Here is a 21,118-nt window from a genome sequence, read left to right on the forward strand (position 1 = left end):
ACCACAGTGCTGGGCCCAGTTTTGGGCCCCTCACTGCAAGAAGGACACTGAGGGGCTGGAGCGAGTCCAGGGAAGGGAAATGGGAGCTGCTGAAGGGTCTGGAGCACAAGTCCTGTGAGGAGTAGCTGAGGGAGCTGGGGGTGTTTGGCCCGGACAAAATGAGGCTCAGGCAGGACCTCCTTGCTCTCTGCAACTCCCTGAAAGGAGGATGTAGCCAGGTGGGGGTGGGTTTCTTCTTCCCAAGTAACAAAGGATAGGACAAGAAGAAATGGCCTCAAGTTGCTCAAGGAGACATTTTGATTTGGTATCAGGAAACATTTCCTCACCAAAAGCATTGCCCAGTACTGGAACAGGCTGCCCAGGGTAGTGGTGGAGTCACCATCCCTGGAGGCATTTTAAAAGCCATGCAGATGTGGCACTTTGGGACATTGCTAAGTAGTGGATTCAGCAGTCCTAGGCAATGTTGGAGAGTTGGATCTTCAGGGTCTTTTGCAACTTAAAACAACTCTAATTCTAATTCCACTGTCCTGAGGTTTGTTCGAGAATCACAACTGGTATCTATGGTCACAGTGCACAGACAGGTATGGGCAATTTAGAAATACTGTGCTTGTAGTTTAACAGCAAGTTCATTTTTAACACATTTGTCTGATAAATCAGCATTTTTAACCATTAATCCACTACTTAAAAATATTTCCCTCCCATTTTAAGACTTGGCTTGGTTAATGTATTTGAAATAGGCAAGGAGTGTCCATATAATTTAAGAAGGGGGAAAAAACTAACAGGTACCATGACAGACACTTCTACAGCAGCAGTAAATGTCACTTACAGGAAAGTTAAAGAAGTATGGGCTTAGATATTTCCCAAGAATGGTTTCTCACATTTGCAAACAAACAAACAAAAATTTATACACCATAATTAAATACTTAGAGGCTCATATCCCTAAACATTTAAGTTATAGACTCAGAAAATAAATTCAGCAATTTTCATCTCGGAAATCTGTGAGCTTAATTTCAAGATAAATACTGGCTTGTTCGTATCTATGTTCTACAGTTCAAACGCCATCTGCAAAGAAATAAGGAAGGACTGTCAGCACTTCCAGGTCAGATACCTGCCAGATGGAGGCTGGGTCAGTATGACTGAACTTTCAGACAGGAGTTCGTTATTTTTAAGGGCCTGTGAAATTCAAGAGGCACTTGAATATATAGTCATTACAGTATAAAATGTTCCCAGAGTTCTTCCAAGTTGTTTTCTATGCTTGCTGAGACCACAAAAACCGGTCACACCTTTCCAACATGGACTGAATCAGTGCTCTGCAAATAAAGCAAAGGGGGGGGGAAAAAACAAGTCAAACAGGGAAAAGAGCTAACAAAAGAAAGAACAACAGAGTTTTGGTTTGCTTTTTAACGGGAAGTTTGTAAAAAACATGACTGCATTTCAAAAGTAACATCCTGACATCACCATTTACACCTTTGGAAAGAATAGGAGAGATCAGAGTCTGTACAGGTCTCAGCAGAACAGATCTCTTTCAGTGCATCTCCTTCACATACACCTTTAATGTATGATTTCCTGTTTCCTCATTCTCAATTTTAAAATGCCTATATTGCAAAACACACAGTTCCTAAATAATAGGAAAGCTTTCTGATGAGTCTGAAACCAAAGGTTAAAATGTGAAGCACTTTATCTTCTTGTTAACTGAAAAGGAAGTTTAAATCACTGAGGATAGTATGGATCTTCTGTCAACACATATCTTACCTCTGCCTTTTCTCAGCAATTCTCAGTATCTCACAGACACCAGTAAATCTCTCAGACAATTCTGGTGTCAAGCCACACTCCTGCAAGAGAGGCATGGCACGATTTGGGCCGATGGCCTTGGCCAGCAACAGAGCGACGTTTTCCACAGTGATGCAGTCCGGGCAGCTCGGGCCTCCATTGCTGACAGCATTCCCATTCTGGGGGCTGTGGTGGTGGACAGCTGTGCTGTGATTCCGTGCAAGATGCAGAACAAATTTCCATTCTTCTATGGTCTCTGGAATGGAACCTAGATGTAAAATGGGATTTATTACATAATTTGTAAAACAAGGATTATTCTAAGACTCTTATTTACACTATATCTGTACTTAAAAGGGAAGCTATTCTGTTTTACTCTGAAGATTTTAGGAAACTGAGCATTATCAACAAGTAAATTCTGTACAGAAATGTACTGCCCTGACTGACTCGATGCAAAGATTTAGTGGTGAACACACACAGCTTCACAATAGCTCAGTATTTAAGGCTTTGGATTAAATCAAGAGACAAATTTTCATCCATCTTAGGGCTAGAGTGAATTTTTTTCAAAGGTCTGCCTTGTGGTACAATGCTTTGCTCACCCTAACTTTGGGTGTGTGCACATGTAGTGGGAAAGTTTTGTGCTCTGCAGAAAAAGGCTTCCTATTCCTGTCTACAACACCAAGGTTAGCTTTCACTCCCAATAAACAAATCAAGATTCTTTAACTTTTAAGCATTTCCCAGCACAACTGATTTCACAAAGCACAGCATGAAGATACACGAGTATAGCATCCATTTATGGGTTTCAAATATGCTGTACTACACACAGGGCTACAAAAACACTTCAAAAAATAGAAGTTCAACTCAGCTTTGGGCAAACCACTATATAATGGCAGTTCCTACATCACAGAAGTATGTTTACACAGCTTAAGAATAACTAACCATCTTCTCCATTCAACAGGCTCAAATCATCCAAATGAACAATATTAGTCAAGGCTTCTCTTCTTCTATCCAATTCCAGACAGAGAAAAAGATATCCAGGCCAAAATCTGGAATAACAGAGTAAAGATTACCAGGGATTAAATACTCAGTTCAAAACAAAGTCACAAATAATCACAAACTCATTAAAGTTTCAGTAAAGACAAAAGCAACAAAATTTAATGAATGTCAGAAACAGAGTAGGGATATGAGCAATACCTCCCAGCTGGTACATTAAATCAGACATTCAATATTCACCCTCAAAACAGGAAAAGTTTTTTTTAAAAAACTGTCCAAACAAGCAGCAGATAGGTAATTTAAATTTGTATCTTCTCAGGGTCAGAATACCCACAAACCAGGTATCAAGAACTAGCAAGTTTTCTCCTTACCCATGTGATTTACAGATGTCAGCCATCTTCTCTTTCATAACAAAATCAGCTGGGAGTTTAATCAAGAGTAGAATGAGCTGGCTGTAGCCCCAAGTAAACAAATGTGATCGTGGCCTAGAAGATGAGAAATTCAGTTTTAAAGTATTATTGACTTTCTCCAGAACATTATGGCAGATTTATGAAAGGAGAGGAGGAAAAATGAATGAAACACCATGTGCAGTCTCAGTAGAGCAGTCACTCTGGAAGGCATTGCAAACTAAATTTTTTTCAATCCCTTTGTTTGTTTCTGCTGAACTCTGCAAAATGCTCCAAGGAGTCAGTGATCTAAACTTTCACAGAAAATCTAACCCAAAACCAGGCCTGTTAAAGTCTTTCTGCTGCACTCAGGACTTGGGTGAAACCCACTTTACCTGGGATTTCCTTCCTCATCCACAGTGTTTGCCCTTTGTGGAGCATCATGAGAAACTGCCAAGCACAACCAATCCAACCGTACAGATTCTGGCTGCAGAAGAGACCTGAGGAGAAATGACCTGGAAAACAAAGCAGACACTACTAAAAGAAAATCCTACCACTTTGAAATATACCAGATATGGAGAAGCAGAGCTTGTGGTGGGGGGGGGAGAGATGTAAAATTAAATGTGGAAAAGCCTAAAATTATTTCTATCTTTAGAAACAGAGGCAACCATAGAAAATCAAGTTTGCAGGTTGAGTTCCCCCACTTTTGGTTTGGGATTTTTTTTTAATTATTTGTTGTTGTTGTTGCTTTGATTTTTTTTGTTTCGTGGAGTTTTTTAATTTATTTGCTTGGGTTTTTTTTTTTTTTTTTTAAATGCCATCTAACCCTGGTACACTGAACTGCAGATATAGGAACAAAAAAAAGTCAAATCCATTAGAAGTATATTATTTAGGAAATACCTTTTAAAACTAGGTAAAAACCTAACAAAAACTTCAGTCTAAGGCCAGCTACAATCGACAGAATTACTTGGAACCTAATGCTTAAGAACACCAAGCAGACAGATACAGAAACACAAAAAAAAGTCCCCAAAAGCCAAATTAAAAAAAAACCTCCACACAGCTACATGAAGAGAATAGACAGATGAAAAGGATTCTACATTCCCCTCACCTTTTATCCTCTGGCTTTGATTTCACCAGACTATCTAAATATGCTAGAAAATGAGCTGGATCATTCCTGCAAAGCTGTTTAATATCAGAAGGCAAAATAGAGGGGTGGAACTTGATCAAGGGCCGAAGAGCTGTTTCCCCGAATTTTTCATAGAGCCTGGAGAAAGAGAGAGAACAAAAACTAATTTCAATACCAAACAGCCAAATAATTTTTTTCAGGATCTTTTCCAAGTTTGAGATAGTACTGAAAGGTAATCTCTCTAAGAGATTCCAGAAATATTCATGACATGGTAAGTGAAGTAATCCCTGCCAGGAAGTTAAGAAAAAGAATTTTTGGGTACAAACCTTTGAGCATGTGCCAGCAGCAGTGGGCTGTCATCCCATGGCCCCAGGTCATGCAGCAGCTTCAGTATTTTCAACATATCTTCACTTTCCATTGCTAAAGCCACTGGACTGTGACAAGTTAGTTCTGAAATAAATCAGTGCACAAGTTCCAAAATTTGGGGCAAATTTTTTTCTTTAACATGTCCTGCCCCTCCTTTTGTCCTTCTGCTGAACAACAGCTATCATGGGAAGTTCAACACCCACCTCAATCCTAATGAAAATGCAGGTATTAATCTACAGGCACCAATGCAATCCAACTAATGTCAAACTAGGAATGCATATGCTACTTTCACGTCTAGGGCTCTCAGAATCCAAACAGTGAAGAGACTCCCAGAAACACAAACACCAACCTTCAAAGCAAGATTCTGTTGTTTAACTGCTTTCTTCTGCTGGAGCAGAATTGATGCTAAGGTTTTAATTCACTCTTAAAAGAAATACATAAGGCAGAAGCTGAGTGCAGAGAACAGAGAAGTTGTTTTCCAATATCATCATGATGCTTTGGTTCAATAAAACTAAAGAGGCATCAAAAAGATCAGAAAGCATTTCTGTGAAACAGGGAAGCGTGAAGTGATCACAAGCCACTTCTCTGCATGGAACCATCTACTCCATTCAGTTCTGTTTCATATTAACCCCCTTTCCTTTACAAGCTGAATCTTTCAGTGCAAATGTTGAACCCCCTCCCCTCTCTTCTGCCTTTTGTTCTACACACTTGTGATTCTCATTACAATGCTTTTGCTCTTAGAAGCTCATATGCTTGTTTGGAAATAGGCTGGGATCACTACAGTGTTCAATCAGCAAGGTCCATGCAAACTAACAGGTTCCAAGTAGCAAAGTGAAAGGAGAACAGCATCTCCAAAGAGCCAGCAGTTTTTTTTTTTTTTTTAAGAAATCACAGGTTACTCTGAGTTGAAAGGGACTCATAACAACAATCAAGTCCAGCTCTTAAGTGAATGGTCCATTTGGGCTTGAACCCACAATGCTGGGATTATTAGCACTGTGTTCTAACCAGCTGAACTAAGTTCTTCCTGAGGGAAGAATTTGGGGGAAAAACAATCAACCAAACAACCCAAAATCAGAACAAAAACTCCCAGACACCCAGCATCCTCCTCCTGCAACAACGAAAATCTGCAGACACAATTACAAGAGTCTTCAAGGCTTTTTTTCCTTTTTTTCCCTTCTAAACAGTCTTATTTTCAGTTTAAGTAGCAATACAACATTCATTATTTACCTTTCAATCCTGCAATGTATGTTTCCCACACATTAGGGCAGGTGGCACACGTGGTTATAATGCACTGCTTTACTCTCTTTAAATCCAAAAGGAAGAAGTAACTTCGCAAAAACCTACAAGCCAGGGTCCCAGGAGCTGCTGATGCGAGACTTCCCTCAGAGCTCTCCTCAGCCTCACCACTCCCACAGGAAAAGACCTGCAGCTCAAAGCACAGAGTTGTCAACTCCATGAGATCCTTCAGAACATCGGGGTCGATGGCACACGGAGGAGATGTCTGAAAGCTGGAGCCCAAAGGCCCTGGCACATCAGTACCATTTTCACACGTGGTTCTGCTCACACAGAATTCATCAGTGTTTTCCTTTTCAATGCAGTCTTCCAAAATGCCACTCTGTTCCTTTTCTACTGGGTCTCTGTCAGCTGGAGCCACTTGCAGGTTTTCCTCCAGGACTGCTCTCTGTTCTTCAGCACACACAGTCTTGCTTTTCTTAACAGACAAAGCAGAATGCTCCCTGCTGAATTTTTCTTCTAGATAGACAAGCCATCCCTGTAAGACCCTTCTCATACACCGAGGTTCTAACAAAACTAGGGGATCCTGGAGCTTGGCTCTGCAGCATAAAAAAAGAAGTTTGCTAAGTTTAACAATTATAAGATGCCACAAATGAAGTTTAAAATATGAACTGCTTAACTATACTCCTACACTTGACCTGTAGTCAGTTGTTGGGTTTTGTGATTTTGAGTGCATCAAACACAATTTACATAACTTCACACTGTCTACATTTGATATGAGCACATTTTGAGCTCCCTAAGATTACTTTCAGAATGAGTTCTTGTAATTTTGATTTTTTTAAACTATGCTTGAACTTAAAGGGACAACACTAGAAGAGCTTTTAGTGAGTTTTGCTTGGTTTTAAAAAGAGGAATCAAATCATTCACCAAATGAGATCCTTTCAGATTATGCTAAGAGACATTCAGAGCACCACTCTTACATCCATGTAAAATGAATGAAAAGAAATTAAAAACCAATTGATCATTTCTTCTGCCAAAGCCCAATATATCTATACACTAAAAAGTTTCTTGGCTTACATAGTTTCTGCTGTTGCAGTGTTGAGATCTCTCAGACGATCCTCCTCAGGAAGCTGGCAGTTCTGGGATTCTGACCTAGAAAATCACATTCATTTCAGTCTTATCTGAAGTATTAACTTTTATTATTAAAGTGAGGATTTCCTGAAAATTTTCCTTAACGGTAATTCCTTTATTAAATACATAGCTTTCACTGTTAAGAAGGAACAGCTCAACAGAAATTATGGATAAATTTGGCATGAAGAGCAACAAATAATACTATCTGTGTGGCTTTCTATAATTACTTCTACTCCAGCTATGGTAGGTTTCTGCAGGTACTGAACAAAAAACAGTACCATGCCACTGTATGAAAATTAGTCCAAAATGGAAAGTTAGCACTGGAATATGAAATTCGTTAACTCTGTGTTCATTGCCTCATCAGTACTAAGAAAGGAGTTGCGAGAACCACTGAAACCCACCATAGGAATGAAGGCAGCTGGAAAAATCTAATGCCAAGTTCCTCATTCTGCTTGACAGAGTTTTTTCCTTAGGCTGCCACCCTCAGGACATCCAGCAAATACAACTGCTAAGAAAATGTGATTTTGCACTCACTCTTTTTCTTCCTGGGGAGATGCTACTGGACTAAGAGTTAGTTCTGGCAGCTGCTCATCATCCTTTGCTTCATGCTTCCCTCTAGATTCAGGACTTATATGGAGTGTGCCAATCTTCTCTGTGGTTTTGCGTACAAAGCTGGAAACACTAGGAATGACAAGTTCAAACATTTAAAATCAGAAGTTCAGAAGCAAACAAACCAAGCACTCTTTTAAATTATCCATCATTTCAGAGACTTTACAATCTGAAGAACTCTTGAGAAAAGATAAGGATAGTGATGATCAACAGGAAGAAAACATACTAAGAAGCTGCTCAAAATTCATAGTCCAGTCATGATCGTGTTTTCATCACAGAATAGTGAAATATTTAACACTCCTGCTGAAGAAGTAGGATCACATACCAACATTAGCCATAGATTTTGACATGTATTTGTAATTTGTATGCAAATAAATGCAGACTGGCCACACTGCATTTTAAAGCTTTTAAACATAAAACATCTTTAGGAAATTATGTCACTTTTGGTAAGAAATCACTTAACAATGCTTCAAATTAATTCTTCAGATTACAAAGCTCACCAACAACATCCTTTTCACTCAGCAATCCCTATTCTTTCAAGTATTTTATTGAAGAGAACGCTCAATGAACATACCAGAATTCAATTACTTCTACCACTGCCACAAAGAGAACTATGTCAACAAGATTTGAAGAGAAAAATAAGCTTCCTGCTTTCTGTTTAGAACTAAAAAAAAAAAATTTAAAAAAATCCCCAAAACTCCAACACACCATCTTTTACTATAACAAGATATAGCAAAAGTTGAAGCTTGCTGCAGAAGACAGAAAGGATTCAAATTTACAAAAATAATTGGGCTTGAATGTATAGAAGGATTAAAGCTAAACTTTTAAAAATTAACTGTAACTGTGATAGTGTTTTATTTAATGACTAATTGCATGCAGTGAGTATTTGAAAATGTAGCTTTCACTATTAGCAGAAACACTTATTACTAGTAAAGTCCTCAAGGGTGCTTACAGTTTAGAAAAACTCAAAACATCGCATGTACTTCTGATGTTTATTCTGAGATCCTCACATTACTGATAGCAGCTACAATTTTTTTTGTTGCAGGACACAATTTACATACTGAAGTGATCAAGGGAAGGCTGTGCAATTTTTCATACCATTGCCACGCCAGAGACATTTCAGCTAAGTAATTAACATATAGCACTTCTGTAAAAAAAATTAAGTTATGTATTTAACACCATCTCTTTTGTATTTGTAAAAAACCCCCAAAATTTGTTCAAAAACCCCATCATTCCCCCTTAAAAAAAGTTTTAAAATACCAATATGATTTATACATAAAATGGACACAGATCTAATTGGAGCAGGTTTAGGCTACCATTATTCCGTAAGTGTTAGGAAAATCAATTAGATTCACTGAAAAGTTCATGTGGGGATAGGACAGACCACTTTGCAAGTGTTTTAGCAATATCTATCTGCTTTGAATGTTGTAATGTTTGTCCCCAAGCAACATAAGAAGTCTTCCCCCTAAGACCCAGAAAGGCAAAATCCTCAAACAATATTCAGTAAGTTTTCCTTTGAATACAAACCACAACCAGAGTTTACAGGGTAACAGTAGACATTGCTAGACATTTAACAATTATTAACTGTTTAAAACCAAGGTTGAAGTCTTGGCTCCACTGAAGTTACCAGCAGCTCTTCGTATCTTCACTAGAGCCAAGATGAAGATTTAAACTGCCTGGCAAACCTGACTGCATCTCTGGTGTTCCAGTTCAGGTGTTACATGTTTGCAAAACAGTATGAACTAAACCACGCAATCGTACAAAATCCAAGGGACAGAAGAGGGCAAGATGTTATGGATGAGTGAACCTGCTGCATGTTTTACCTTTCTTTGACAGCTTGGAGAGAGACGAGAGGAGATGGGGAACGGAATGACAAAGGAATACTGAATGGGAGAAATGTCTCATTCCGGTCGGCCTCAACCACCACAGATGCATGAGATACGTTCTCTGACAAATGGAATTGAAATAAAAAGTCATGAAACAATGGCCTGGCAAAAAAAAAAAAAAAATGGAACAGCGAAATGAACTGCAAGTCACTAATTCATTAATGGATAACGTGTCCATCCTATTTTCCTTTTGAATACTCAAGTATGAGTGAAGCCAGATTTCAAGGACTGTTCTAATACTGACTTTGAACCTAGTACATCTGCTTTATTCATAGTCCTTTGGCTTTGTAGCAAGGCAAATAATGATCAACAACTGTATGAAAACTATCTTCTAAAAGTAGACTTACAGTCCATTTAGGGGACAAAACCTTGATTTAATCTTGACTTACTCATACATCTAGGAAAATAAAGTATTGTGGCATATATCAATTCACATAGCATGATTTCCAAAGTCTAAATCACATGTGAACAGAGAGACATACAAGCCATGACCAGGATATAAATCACCCTCTTATTTAAAAGGACTTAAAAATCTAAATGAGCCCACAGCTCTCTGGCTTTTGACAAGAATCACAGGAAATACAGAATCCCTGACTATTTCCTTTTCTCTCCTATATCCCTAACAGTATCTACAATGTGTTTTGCTTAATCATTTCCTGGTACAAAACACACACTGTATCTTTAAGTTGTGCCAACAAGAAAAAAGGGATCACTTTAAGCCAGGATGACACTGCATTTTGCAACAGTCAGCAGTAACCACATTGTTGAGAGGAAAAGATGCTGCACTATGAGAGAAAATCTATCATCAGAATCCTAAAGTGCCTAAAGGTCACAACTGACCGTGCCTAAAGGTCACAACTGACCTTACAGCTGACTATAATAAGGCTGCTTTTGTTCATTATGCAGACTAGAAACCTAGAAACTCATCACATCTTACGTCATCATGAGTAGGGAAACACTAGGTCCATTTCTTCCAAATACCAAATCAAGTACTTTGATTCAAGAAGCACCTAGAACTTCTCTACTTGGAAATAATCAGCAAATTTATCATCTCTTGTGAGAGAAGACAGAACACACAGAACCTTTCTATCTTCTGACATTCAAAAATTAGGTCACCTGAATTTCTGACTTTGAATGTTGGAAATTATGCACTTCAGAGTTTCCTCACTTGGTTTTATGGTGATGTAGGTAAAGAGTCACATATAAAGATAAGTGCTACCAACACCATGTAGCTAAGTCAGCAGGAAAATTCTACTGACAAGGAGTAAATATCTATTTCTGCACTCTCCCTCCTCCACTGTTGTTTTCACCAAAGCGTCCAAATTCTCTCCATCCTCAACAGGCATCTACTCCTCACAAAAGCTAAAAAGCAGCTTTTTTATTGGAAAGCCTCTCTGCCATACCTAGAGCTAATCCAGCTCCTCATCATCCCAGGTTTCTTTATCCCCTCCCAATCCCAACCAGAGTAGAGAACAAGACATATTACAGTCTCACTCTAGCTTTAGTCCAATGACAGACATTTAGTGTCAGGAAATAAAAAAGCTTCCTGGATGGGCTAAATGTTAGTTATTAACACTTATAATAACTTGCTAAATGTAAGTTATTAACTTCTAGCACCCCCACACTAATGTTTACACGTGTAAGATGATCCCCCGTACAAGGAAAACCCTGCAAGAAAGTTAAGGACACTTAGCAGAATCCTTCTGCTTTCCCTGAAGAAATATAAACCAGAATCCAAATTAAGAAATTCTTTTTTTGAAACAAACATTACAGAAGGATGTTGGCAGCAAACGAATCTTGTTTGGAGTACAATTGACACTGGCATAGATAGCTGAAGGAATTCAGCATTAATGCTGAATTACACTTAGAGAGGGATAAGTTGAAGTGAAGCCCTCTGGACCTTTTGCTTTGTTTCTCTGGGTTTTGTTTGCTTTTAAGCCTGAGTTTCTGTGGAGACAGCTTTTCAACCCAACGATTCAGGAAGGATTTTGACTGGAAGGTGAGCTGACTGTTTCAATTAACTAAATTACATATCTTAATAATGAATAACTTGATAGTAGGAAGTAAGAGTACAGAGCCAACCCAGTTGTATTCTTGTAGAATAAGCACACACATTCAACAAACATGTTTTCATTAAGAAACATTACCAAGTTCTAATTGCTCATCTTCATGGTGTACAGGAAATTCTTTAAGTCTCTCATCTTCTGAGAAGGTTTGGCTGTGGAGGGAACACGAGTCTTCATCGGACTGACTGCCCCTTCGACTGATAACGCGGTAGATTCCAGAGTCCAAGACACTGAAGCTTTCCTGTCAGACCAGGGAGGGCTGTTAGACATCATCTGAGTTCTACTTCCTTGTTCAACTTTCTGCCATGAAGTCAACCAACTGTACCTACACAAACAACTTCAGAGCATTTCATAATTCACTACCTGGAAAACTCCTATTTAACAGAGTACTTTTATCAGATCCAGAATGCAAAATGACAGAGATGTGCCAGAGATGTGACAGAGCAAGTGTGCAGTTCAGTGACTTTAAAAAGAAGTGAATGCTGCAACTGCTTTTAAGAAAGCAGCCTGTGGAACAACTGGTGTACTCAGTGCAAGGCAAAACCCACCTCACCTTTAGTCCTGCAGCCAAGAATGTCACTTCACCACTTTGTAGCTTACCCAAGAATCTGTATTCCTTCTGCTGGCCAGCCATACCCAGCTAGCACAATTACAGACCCTGCAAAACTATTTAGCTTCAGGACCAACACACTTTTTTGCCCATGGTCCATCTACATGGTTTACTTTCAAAGTGGCTAAGGAAGAAAAACTTGTCTACCACATTAAGATGGTATTTACATTACGTGGCTTTTTAAACTTTCCTTTTAAACACTATTAAAGTAAAAGCAGGAGCTGATACTGTATTAACTATGAAATATTTCCCCTTTCTTAAAAAGCAGCTGTATACTTATTAGAACTATGCTTTCATTATTTTAACAGCTTTCTCCTTAAGCTTCTTAGAGTGTGACAATTTTTTTAAATAGGGCTAATATAGGTCTTAGCACTCAGAAATTAATTTCCACCACATGAAACTAGAGTTATAACCAAGACTATCTTTACTAAAGCACGTTACAACATTAAACAGAGCTGTGGAAAAAGCCATCTTCATGTCAATCTTGGTCCACATCTCAGCCATTAGCCCTAAAACAATATGGGAAAGAGGCAGAGGTCTGAGAACTTACAGAGTGCAAGTAGTGGTGTTTCATACCTCTTCACCCTACCTAGTTTTAGAATGCAACATTATGAGCTGTAATAGATAGGGGAGAATTGAAAGCCTCATCTTCCAAGTGAGCGATGAGGCAACTTTAAGCCATAAAATCTGTAGATAACATTTTTGGCACTACCAATATACATACATGAGATGAAATACTGCTCCTCCTACTGCTGCATGCAGAATCCAGAGGTTCCAACTTTGAAATCAGCTCTTCCAGTTGCACAATGAGATCTTGCTGGGCTGAAGCATCCAGCTGAGACTTCAAGTGCTCTAGCTTCTCTAGAGGCAAATTTTTTCTTGCCTAAAAGCACCCAGTGAAAGAGAACCATTATTATTTCTAATGCAAATGTGAAAACAAAAGATACCATTTATGCAGGATGATTTTCACCCTAAACTATCATGTTTAGATGACTTGAAAAACTCCAACAGAATGAATCTCAGTAACCAAGAAACTTAATGGAAGGCGATACAGGTAAGACAGTGAAGTTGTACTGCACATTTACAAAGAGGAATTTACTTACTCTGCAAGAAACAACTGAATTTTGGAAGAGACAAGAGACCCTGGCAGCGAGGGTCCAGAATCCTCTTCTCATCAGACGCTCTACGCAGCGATCGACCAGCAGAAGGGAGAGGTGCACAACTTTCCCATTCGTGTGCAGGCAGAACAACTCACTCTTGTGAACTGCAATATCCTGAATATCTGCAAAACCACACATGGAACAATACCTGAAGGACTGAAGCCATGAATCAACATTCCTTTCTACCCCTGAAAAAGGTGAAAGCATATTCCCACCTGACTGCAAAGTACAAGGGGCATGGGGAAAACAAACACTGAGGAGTGCTATAGAACACAGTGTCAAAGCTTTCCAGAGTTGCATTACCAGAAGACATTCAAAAAATACACTAAATTACCGAGAAGTTTCTTTTCCCTCTGAGATGAAAAATTAAAGCCTGATAAAGATGATAAATATGTACTTGTTAGCTTTGAAATAGAAGGAAAACGTGCACTGGTAGAAAAACAACTTTCACCTTATGCTGTATGGAAACACTCCACAACAAAGGTATTGCAAACTTAACACCAAAATGGAGAGAAGGGCAAAGACTGACAATAACTACTGTAGGATTCTGCTTATAACCATACATACAACCGTTTATGAGGGTTCACTTATCTGCCAAAAAAATATATTCCCTGTATGCCCTTTAGACAGGTTTTAGGGGAAAAAAAAAAACAAAACAGGTTTTAAACTTTCAGCAGCCAGATTATTCTTCACAAAACACCTGACAATGAGCCTGAGTAAAGACGAAGGGATACTGCAGGATAATCACCTGCATTTTAACTACTATATTTTATGAGTCAATCTACACCATGTTTTCTTTCTCAAGAAGAATGTTTTCCTATCTATGGAAGTAGGGGTTGTCTAGAAAGGCAGGGAGATGATTAATATTCAAGGATATACCAGACAGATGACAAGTTTATAAATATTCTGCAATCCAGCTGAAGAAATTGAGCTTGAAAAGCTTCCATGTTAGGCAAGGACTTCAGGAATGACCAGCGTAACAGACAGTGTTACAAAGCAAAGTTTAAGAAACTTTAGTCTACCTTTAACTTCACTCCAGAGTAAGACTTGAACACTTTGGGGAAGAAAAATATAAATGCCTCTTTCTGTCCAGGTCACCACACAGTGCTCACTGCAATCAAAGCAAATGTTAATGGAGCAACAGTCAATTGTAGTAAAAGAGGTAAAATAATAATAATAATAATAAAACCCTAAAATACGCAGGGACGGCATTGGCTTAAGTATAGTGAGATATGATACTTGGGAAATTCTTACACAAAAACCTAAAGTTGGTAATACCAATTAGGAGAATATATAATTTTTTAAGCCTACTGTATCAACAAGAAGCTATGCTGTCAAATACTCACGTCAAATACAGCAGCTTGGGGAAAGATAAAGACTGTGGAGAGCAGCTGGAACCAGTATAATGAGGATCCTGCCTGCAAATTAAATTATTATCATCAAGTACAAGCATAACATATAATATCATTACTTTCTAAAATTCTTAATCCTGTAAATACATGTCTGTCTTAAATAAATACAGTCTCATGACAGCAGTATCTATTGAGCTCACACAAACACAGCTTCAGAATCAAGGTTTTGGCATTTCTGATAAATACTGCCTACACCTCCTAGACGAGACTGTGTTAAGGTGACAATTAGGATTAGCATTTGACTGAAGCAGGAGTTTATTTAGTCTTTTCAGTCTAAAGGATGTCTCAAACAAGTTTATCACTGATAACACTCATGTTTCTACCTGAGAGTGACAACAGGAAGAGGTGGTGACGAGAGCAGCTGCTTGAACTGATGTGTGCTTTGCACTTCCCCATCAAAGTTCACCTCCCACATCCTTGAGCCAGGTCGAGCACAGTATATTAATGGCTGCTGATTACCACTGTTTTTTCCAACAGGGAAGAAACATGCTCCAAATTCTCCATCTCTCTCTTTATTACCAATCTTCCAGAACTTCTCTCTAGAGGGGAAAAAAATATACTTGTTAGGTAAGGCAGCATTAATAAAACTCCTAATCAATTTCATGTTTTTCTTGAATAACAAAAAGTACTTAATCTCAGCTGCTGAATTGGTTTTGGTGCTTAAGAAAAAGTCTGTAATGAATATTACAAAGCCTGCCAAAGTGCAGAAATATTCATTAGTTGAAATGAATGCTCAGATCAAAGGGGTTTTTTTCAGCAGAACCAGTTGTTCAACCTAGTGATGGGACGGTTGAACATTCCCAGAAATCATTCCCAACCACTTTGAAAAATAAGACAATGACTATGAATAGCATGAATTTATGGAAGGGAAATTATGTTAACAGCCCTCCACAACAGACTGACGGGTTGGGTAGATGAGGGGAGAAAAGGAGATGTTGTTTATCTTGATTTTAGTGAAACATTTGACACTACCCCTCCCAACATCTTCAGAAACAGACTGTGGGAGCATGGGTTAGGCAAAGAGACATTGATGTCATTTCAGAAACTGTGCGTGACTCTGAAGTCCAGCATTTCAGAAATTAAATAGAATACTTGCCTCTCAGTATCACATAAATAAGTGCGGGTAAGTGAAGATATGAGCAGTCTTCCATCCAAATAATCAAGCTGAACCACCCGAGAATCTACAGTGGTTATAATCTGGACAGGAAACATCACAAAAGTAGCAGCAGCCTACAGTTAAAAAAAGAAGGAAAAAAAAGAAGAAAACACACTGGCCTTCAGTTCAAAGTAAAGATCGTTTCATTCTTTCATTTTCAGAAGAGCAGTTCCCTTCTTCTGTCTTTACAAAGCAAGGCTTCAATGCTCAGAAGCACAGGAGTCTAAACCCTACTTTTCCCAAAACCACTATTGAAGATTTAAGGAAAAAAAGTCCTATCTCTCTAGCATCCTGATATTTCTTTATAAAGGTTTGTTTTGTTTTTTTTCTTTAACATTAAGAGAGTGTTTTATTCTTGCTATTCTGAGCCTTGTGCTTTTTTCCTATTCTCCCACAGGTACACTGAGCTAGCAGTTCTATGGAAACAGACCAGAGGGATTAATTGATACAAAAAACAACTCTTACTGGAATTAGGTTGTTCACAAACTCACCTTCTCTGTTACCCTGTCACAAACTACCCACATAATATTTATTGTACCAGTGTCTCAGTTTGCATGGGTGGATTAAGTCTCACACTCATGGGTAAGAAAACTATTGCCAGCTACATTCAAATTTGCTGTAAGACAGTCACTATTTTTGCCAGCTTAGAGTTGCTTTTCCCTTCTTAGAGATATGACAAAGTGCATTATCTGAGAAATCCAACAGTCCTGTTCCTTTAAAAAGCACAGGAATCTGTGAACAGAAAAATTCCATGGCCCTTGCCCTTTTCTCCTCCCTCTGTCCCACAGCTGACTTTCCTCTCTCTTTCTTTAAATTTAATAATGGTCTTGCTACTCTTAAGTCCATCTTCCATCAAAATCTTCCATGAGGGCTAGAAAGGACCTGGAAGAAACACGACTATTTCCAGGCTCTGCTCCTTTTAACTGGCTAAAAAGAAAGGACCCTGTGGTGGTAAAAGCCAAAGAACACTCAAGGGCTAGAAATCAGGCTGCTATCATTAACAAGCATGTCCTTTGCATAAAATACGAAGGGTGTAGCCTTGACGACCACCTACCATTTATTTTATCTAATCCAGATGTTTAAGAATAAGAGCATCCAGACAAAGCCAAGCAAAATCAGAGTCTGGGACTGCTCCTTCTCTGACCAACAGCTGAACTGAGGACTAAACCAGCTGAACCTGAACCTGTAGCTTGAGTCTAAGGAATCCAATAGGCTCGGAAACACCAAGACCCTTAACTTTGATACTTGTAAATTCCAAGAAGCAGGAGATGGACCCGCTTTTAATTCTGAACATTTGAAAGCATTTTCAAATTGCATTACTAAAATACACAGAACAAGGATGGGGGGAGTTCGTCGGTCAAGATTTCTATGGTTGTCTTGAGAGACTGGTTCTTCATCCCAATAGTAAAGCTACCAGAACTTCATCAGCTGGCAAGGCCTGCTCTGTTCCACTTTGCTAAGATAAACAAAGAGATCGCACACGTCATCCCCAGTGAATTAAGTTCAATCAAAGTATGCAACATTTTACCTTTCCTTGTTTTGATGTGTTAATCTTGATGGCTGATACTTTTCCTACATGATCTCCTACAAAAACTCGAAGGGCAGCTGTATCCCAGCACAGGGCTGTAACTTTTCTGCCCTTATGCTCAGAGGAAACATAAATCCGTTCTGGCTTCCCACGACGTTCCTGATTCAGCTCCCAGACTACTACAAGGCCTTGGCTACAACAAGTTAAAAACAAGGTTGAAAGTAAGTCCTCTAAGGTTTTATCAGTTAATAAAGCCCAAAGAAAGAAGAAACCCAAGTGAAGTGGCACGCCTCAGAGCTGGTTCTGTTTGAGGCTGCATGCTTTCAAGAAGTGTCACATCAGGTTCTTGAGAAGAATAAGTGACTCTCTTTGCACCACAGTGTATAAGCAGCTTCTTAACACTACTCTTACATTTATTACACTTGCCAGTGAGGATGTGGAAAAACATCTAAATGGATTTTAATAAAAGTAAGTGGAATCAACTATCAACCTCATTCTACTATGTTAATGAAAATGCTTCTTTTCATGCTGAAAGGTCTCAGAAAGACATTTATCATCATAATTTCAGATGTATGAGTTCTGTTACAGAAATAATACTTAATCTAAATGACTAGTCCAGAAAAAAAAAATTAAGCAAACTGTGTGGAGAATTATGCTGTAGTGGCCTCTACCAGTTAACCTGGAAAGTTTACTCTGTGAGTTCTCAGCAACTGTCTAAGTCTGAAACTTGAAGCTTCTTAAAAATATTAATCCAGTGCTCAGGTTTGCAAGTAGATCACTCACCTGGTGGCAACAGCAACATAGTCTTCATCATGCAAACAACAGGCCACTCGGGAAATGGCACCTTCCTGAAAGCAAGCACGGGAGTAAGAGCAAGTGAAGGTTGTTCCTTTTCTGCCTCTACCACTGTGTAGTTTGTATCTTTAGATATAAACCAGATTCATGTCAGCAGATGCAATCACTCTGCTGTGATGTGGTTGGTTTGTTTGGGTTTTGTTTGCAAACACTGAGTTTACTCTAAGGTGCAACTGACAACAACATCAAGAGCAAGGACTGCAGTGCATTCTCTGATTTGGAAAGCACAGAAATCACTCGTCTGTCCTCACACCCGTGGAAGTTGTTTGGGCAGAATTAAGTGAGGTGCTCCCAGCCTTTAAAAACTGGCTGCATTCATACTATACTGGAGGCAGAAGTGGCTCCTAGGAAATAGCACCTGGCTGTACAAATAACAATCCCTGTTCCGTGATCTATTCCAGCAACAGCAAGTCAGCCTATCTTGTCTTCACTTATACAGGCGTGTCACAGTTTGAACATTCAAACGCTGGGAGTTATCTGCTTGTGAATTGCTTTGGTTTCATACTCAAAATTTTCTTCTAATCCTCAAATATGCAGGTTGCTGCTGTTAAAAAATAGGAATTTGAAAAACAAAGGCCTGACACTCTGAAGTAATTGACACTTCATGAAATCTATTATACCACACACTCTGGGGATCCCCTGCAGAACCACAAACTATTTTAAACACAGCAGCCCAAAACCTCACCTTCTTTGGACAACCCAGTAAGCTGAAGATGCCTATTTACTCTTAAAATACATTAACTTGAAATAATGTTTCTTTCACAGCCCCATTGTTGGAAATTTCCATTTTAAATTTTTTATCCTTACCTTGTGAGTGAGAAAGAGTCTTTGCTTCCAGCCATCCTTCTGGATAAGGTTCAGTCCTCCTCCTGAGCTGCCTAGAGCCAGCCATCTCTTTGACACATCTATACACGTACACTGAAGGAATAAAAATCATAATGCGTAACCTGGTAAGTTCTGATCACAGCATCTTTCTCTTCCATTATTACTGTGTTTTTTTAAAGGCTTCATTGTTTATTAGCTGTGTGCACCACTCAAGAACCACCAGCATTGAAGATTATTAAACAGCACTTTGCAACTAGAGCAAAGAGTGTAAGCTGTCAGGCTCGGTTAAGCACCCACAGCTGCATTAAGGAAGCACACACAGAGTGACAGGGTCCACTATCTTCACTCTTTCTTCCCAAAGCACTGCCCCCACTAAGCACACACCCCAAAAAGAATTAGATTAATCCAATACCTTAATCAAATAATTAGCCAAGTGGTGTCATTACTTGAATTAAAATTAAAAAATTAAGACACTAAAGCCATACATCACAAACTCACCTTCAGACGACTGGAATCCAGCCTGAGCGCAGAAAGCAATGGATCCAAACACTCCAGCTCCGCCAAGACATGGTTGTAAGAGTCTGGAATTACTGGCACAGAGGCCATGGATGCAAAGAACTAGTGCTGCTCACTCATGGGTGCATTATGGCTTCAGCTTTTAGCTGTACCTGCCAAAAATAAAGTTCTTGATTAGTTCACTTTTCAGTACTAGAGTTGGAGTTCTCTGCTTAAAGGAACACCAAGCGTTTTCCTACTCAAAGCCCATCAGGTTTCAGTGTGCCAGAAAGAGGCCTGAGGGCTGGAAAATAAGACCTCTGCTTCATTTATGAGAAGTTTTTGTTGAAAAAAACAAAATTGCACTTCTGAAAATTTAACCTATCAGATAACCCACGTGGAAATCCTTAAACTGTAATTATATTGACATCTCCTGTGAAACAAGTTAACATGTACCTACACAAAACGCCTTATTTTATGGAAAAATGCACTTTTCCCTAAAGCATGCACTGTTGATTTGAAACTAACTTCACCAATGAAAACACTTAGCACTGGCATTTTATAACTACATCATATTCTCCCCTAAAACTAAATTTATGGATCATTATTCTCAAGTTACACCAAATTTAGAATTAGCTGCCTTTGTGCATTTTGATACAATTATAAGCTCTCCTCTCCACAGTATGTCTTCTTCCACGTTCAAGAGGTAACAGAGTGAAAACCAAGAATAACCACTGAAATCGCAACCTCATATTTTTCCTAAGCAGCACATACTTTAAAATAATCTCTTGTTGAGTTTAAAGTTTAAACCTGTGCATTGCTTAATAAAACCCCAAACCTGTTACACTGCACAGTCAAGTCTCGAAATGTCTAGGTAACCTTTAGCATACGGTCCCATAAATTCGGGAACTCCCTCCCAGAAAAGCTGTCACGGGGGAAATTTACATTTCCTCCAAAGAAAAGCGAACGCTCACTCTCACCAGGCACTAGGAAAAGGAAAGAGGCACATTTAGCCAACGAAACTAAAAGTTATTTCTTCAAAATTCTCAAAGCGTCATAAAAAACCCCTAATGGCCACTTCTGCCCTGCCTGCTTTCTGCCACATCCCGCCTTTGTGGTCCCGAGCTGCCGGCGGGGGCTGAACGGCGACACCGAGGGACTTTATCTCCCGTACCCGGAGTGAGACGAAGGATCGCCAAGGGCAGAAGAACCCCCACAAATCCCTTCAGAAACGACGCGCTGGGAAGGGCAGGGGCCGAGAGGCGAGCCCCGACGGGCACAGGCGGCAGGCGGGGAAGCCGCAGGGGCAGAAAGCACCGCTCAGTCCCTCTCCCCCCCGCCGCCGCCGCCTCACCGCGCTCCGCTCACGCCGCCACCGCCTCCAAACAGCGCGGTCACGTGACGCGCGGGAGGGCGGGGCGGGAGCGCGCGCTCGCTGCGCGCTGCATCACGCGCCGCCCGCGCGGGAGGACGAGGAGGAGGAGGAGGGGGAGGAAGCGGCGTCACGCGCGCGC

The 21,118-nt window shown here is 39.6% G+C and overlaps 1 protein-coding gene across 3 annotated transcripts; it reads right to left on the reverse strand.

Moving 5' to 3' along the window:
- Positions 1-901: 901 nt before the first annotated feature.
- HPS5 (HPS5 biogenesis of lysosomal organelles complex 2 subunit 2) lies at positions 902-20,968 on the reverse strand. Of its 3 annotated transcripts, none has more exons than XM_066320853.1 (23): positions 20,779-20,968; positions 19,608-19,777; positions 19,092-19,202; positions 18,213-18,277; positions 17,430-17,622; positions 15,842-15,975; positions 15,069-15,284; positions 14,680-14,751; positions 14,356-14,444; positions 13,277-13,455; positions 12,898-13,056; positions 11,645-11,804; positions 9,435-9,558; positions 7,537-7,683; positions 6,949-7,023; positions 5,866-6,470; positions 4,599-4,722; positions 4,255-4,410; positions 3,542-3,661; positions 3,132-3,245; positions 2,707-2,813; positions 1,753-2,038; positions 902-1,310 (listed from the first exon to the last, which is right to left on the reverse strand). In XM_066320853.1, the coding sequence occupies exons 2-23, from the start codon at positions 19,713-19,715 to the stop codon at positions 1,250-1,252; spliced, it is 3,405 nt and encodes a 1,134-aa protein (XP_066176950.1). In that variant the 5' UTR covers positions 19,716-19,777; positions 20,779-20,968; the 3' UTR covers positions 902-1,249. The 3 variants fall into 3 exon arrangements, with proteins under 3 accessions (XP_066176950.1, XP_066176949.1, XP_066176951.1); XM_066320852.1 differs by having other exon boundaries at positions 15,069-15,280; positions 15,838-15,975; XM_066320854.1 differs by lacking the exons at positions 17,430-17,622; positions 19,092-19,202; positions 19,608-19,777; positions 20,779-20,968.
- Between the last annotated feature and the right edge of the window lie 150 nt (positions 20,969-21,118).

Source organism: Sylvia atricapilla, chromosome 6, assembly GCF_009819655.1.
Source record: "Sylvia atricapilla isolate bSylAtr1 chromosome 6, bSylAtr1.pri, whole genome shotgun sequence".
Classification (NCBI taxonomy): domain Eukaryota; kingdom Metazoa; phylum Chordata; class Aves; order Passeriformes; family Sylviidae; genus Sylvia; species Sylvia atricapilla.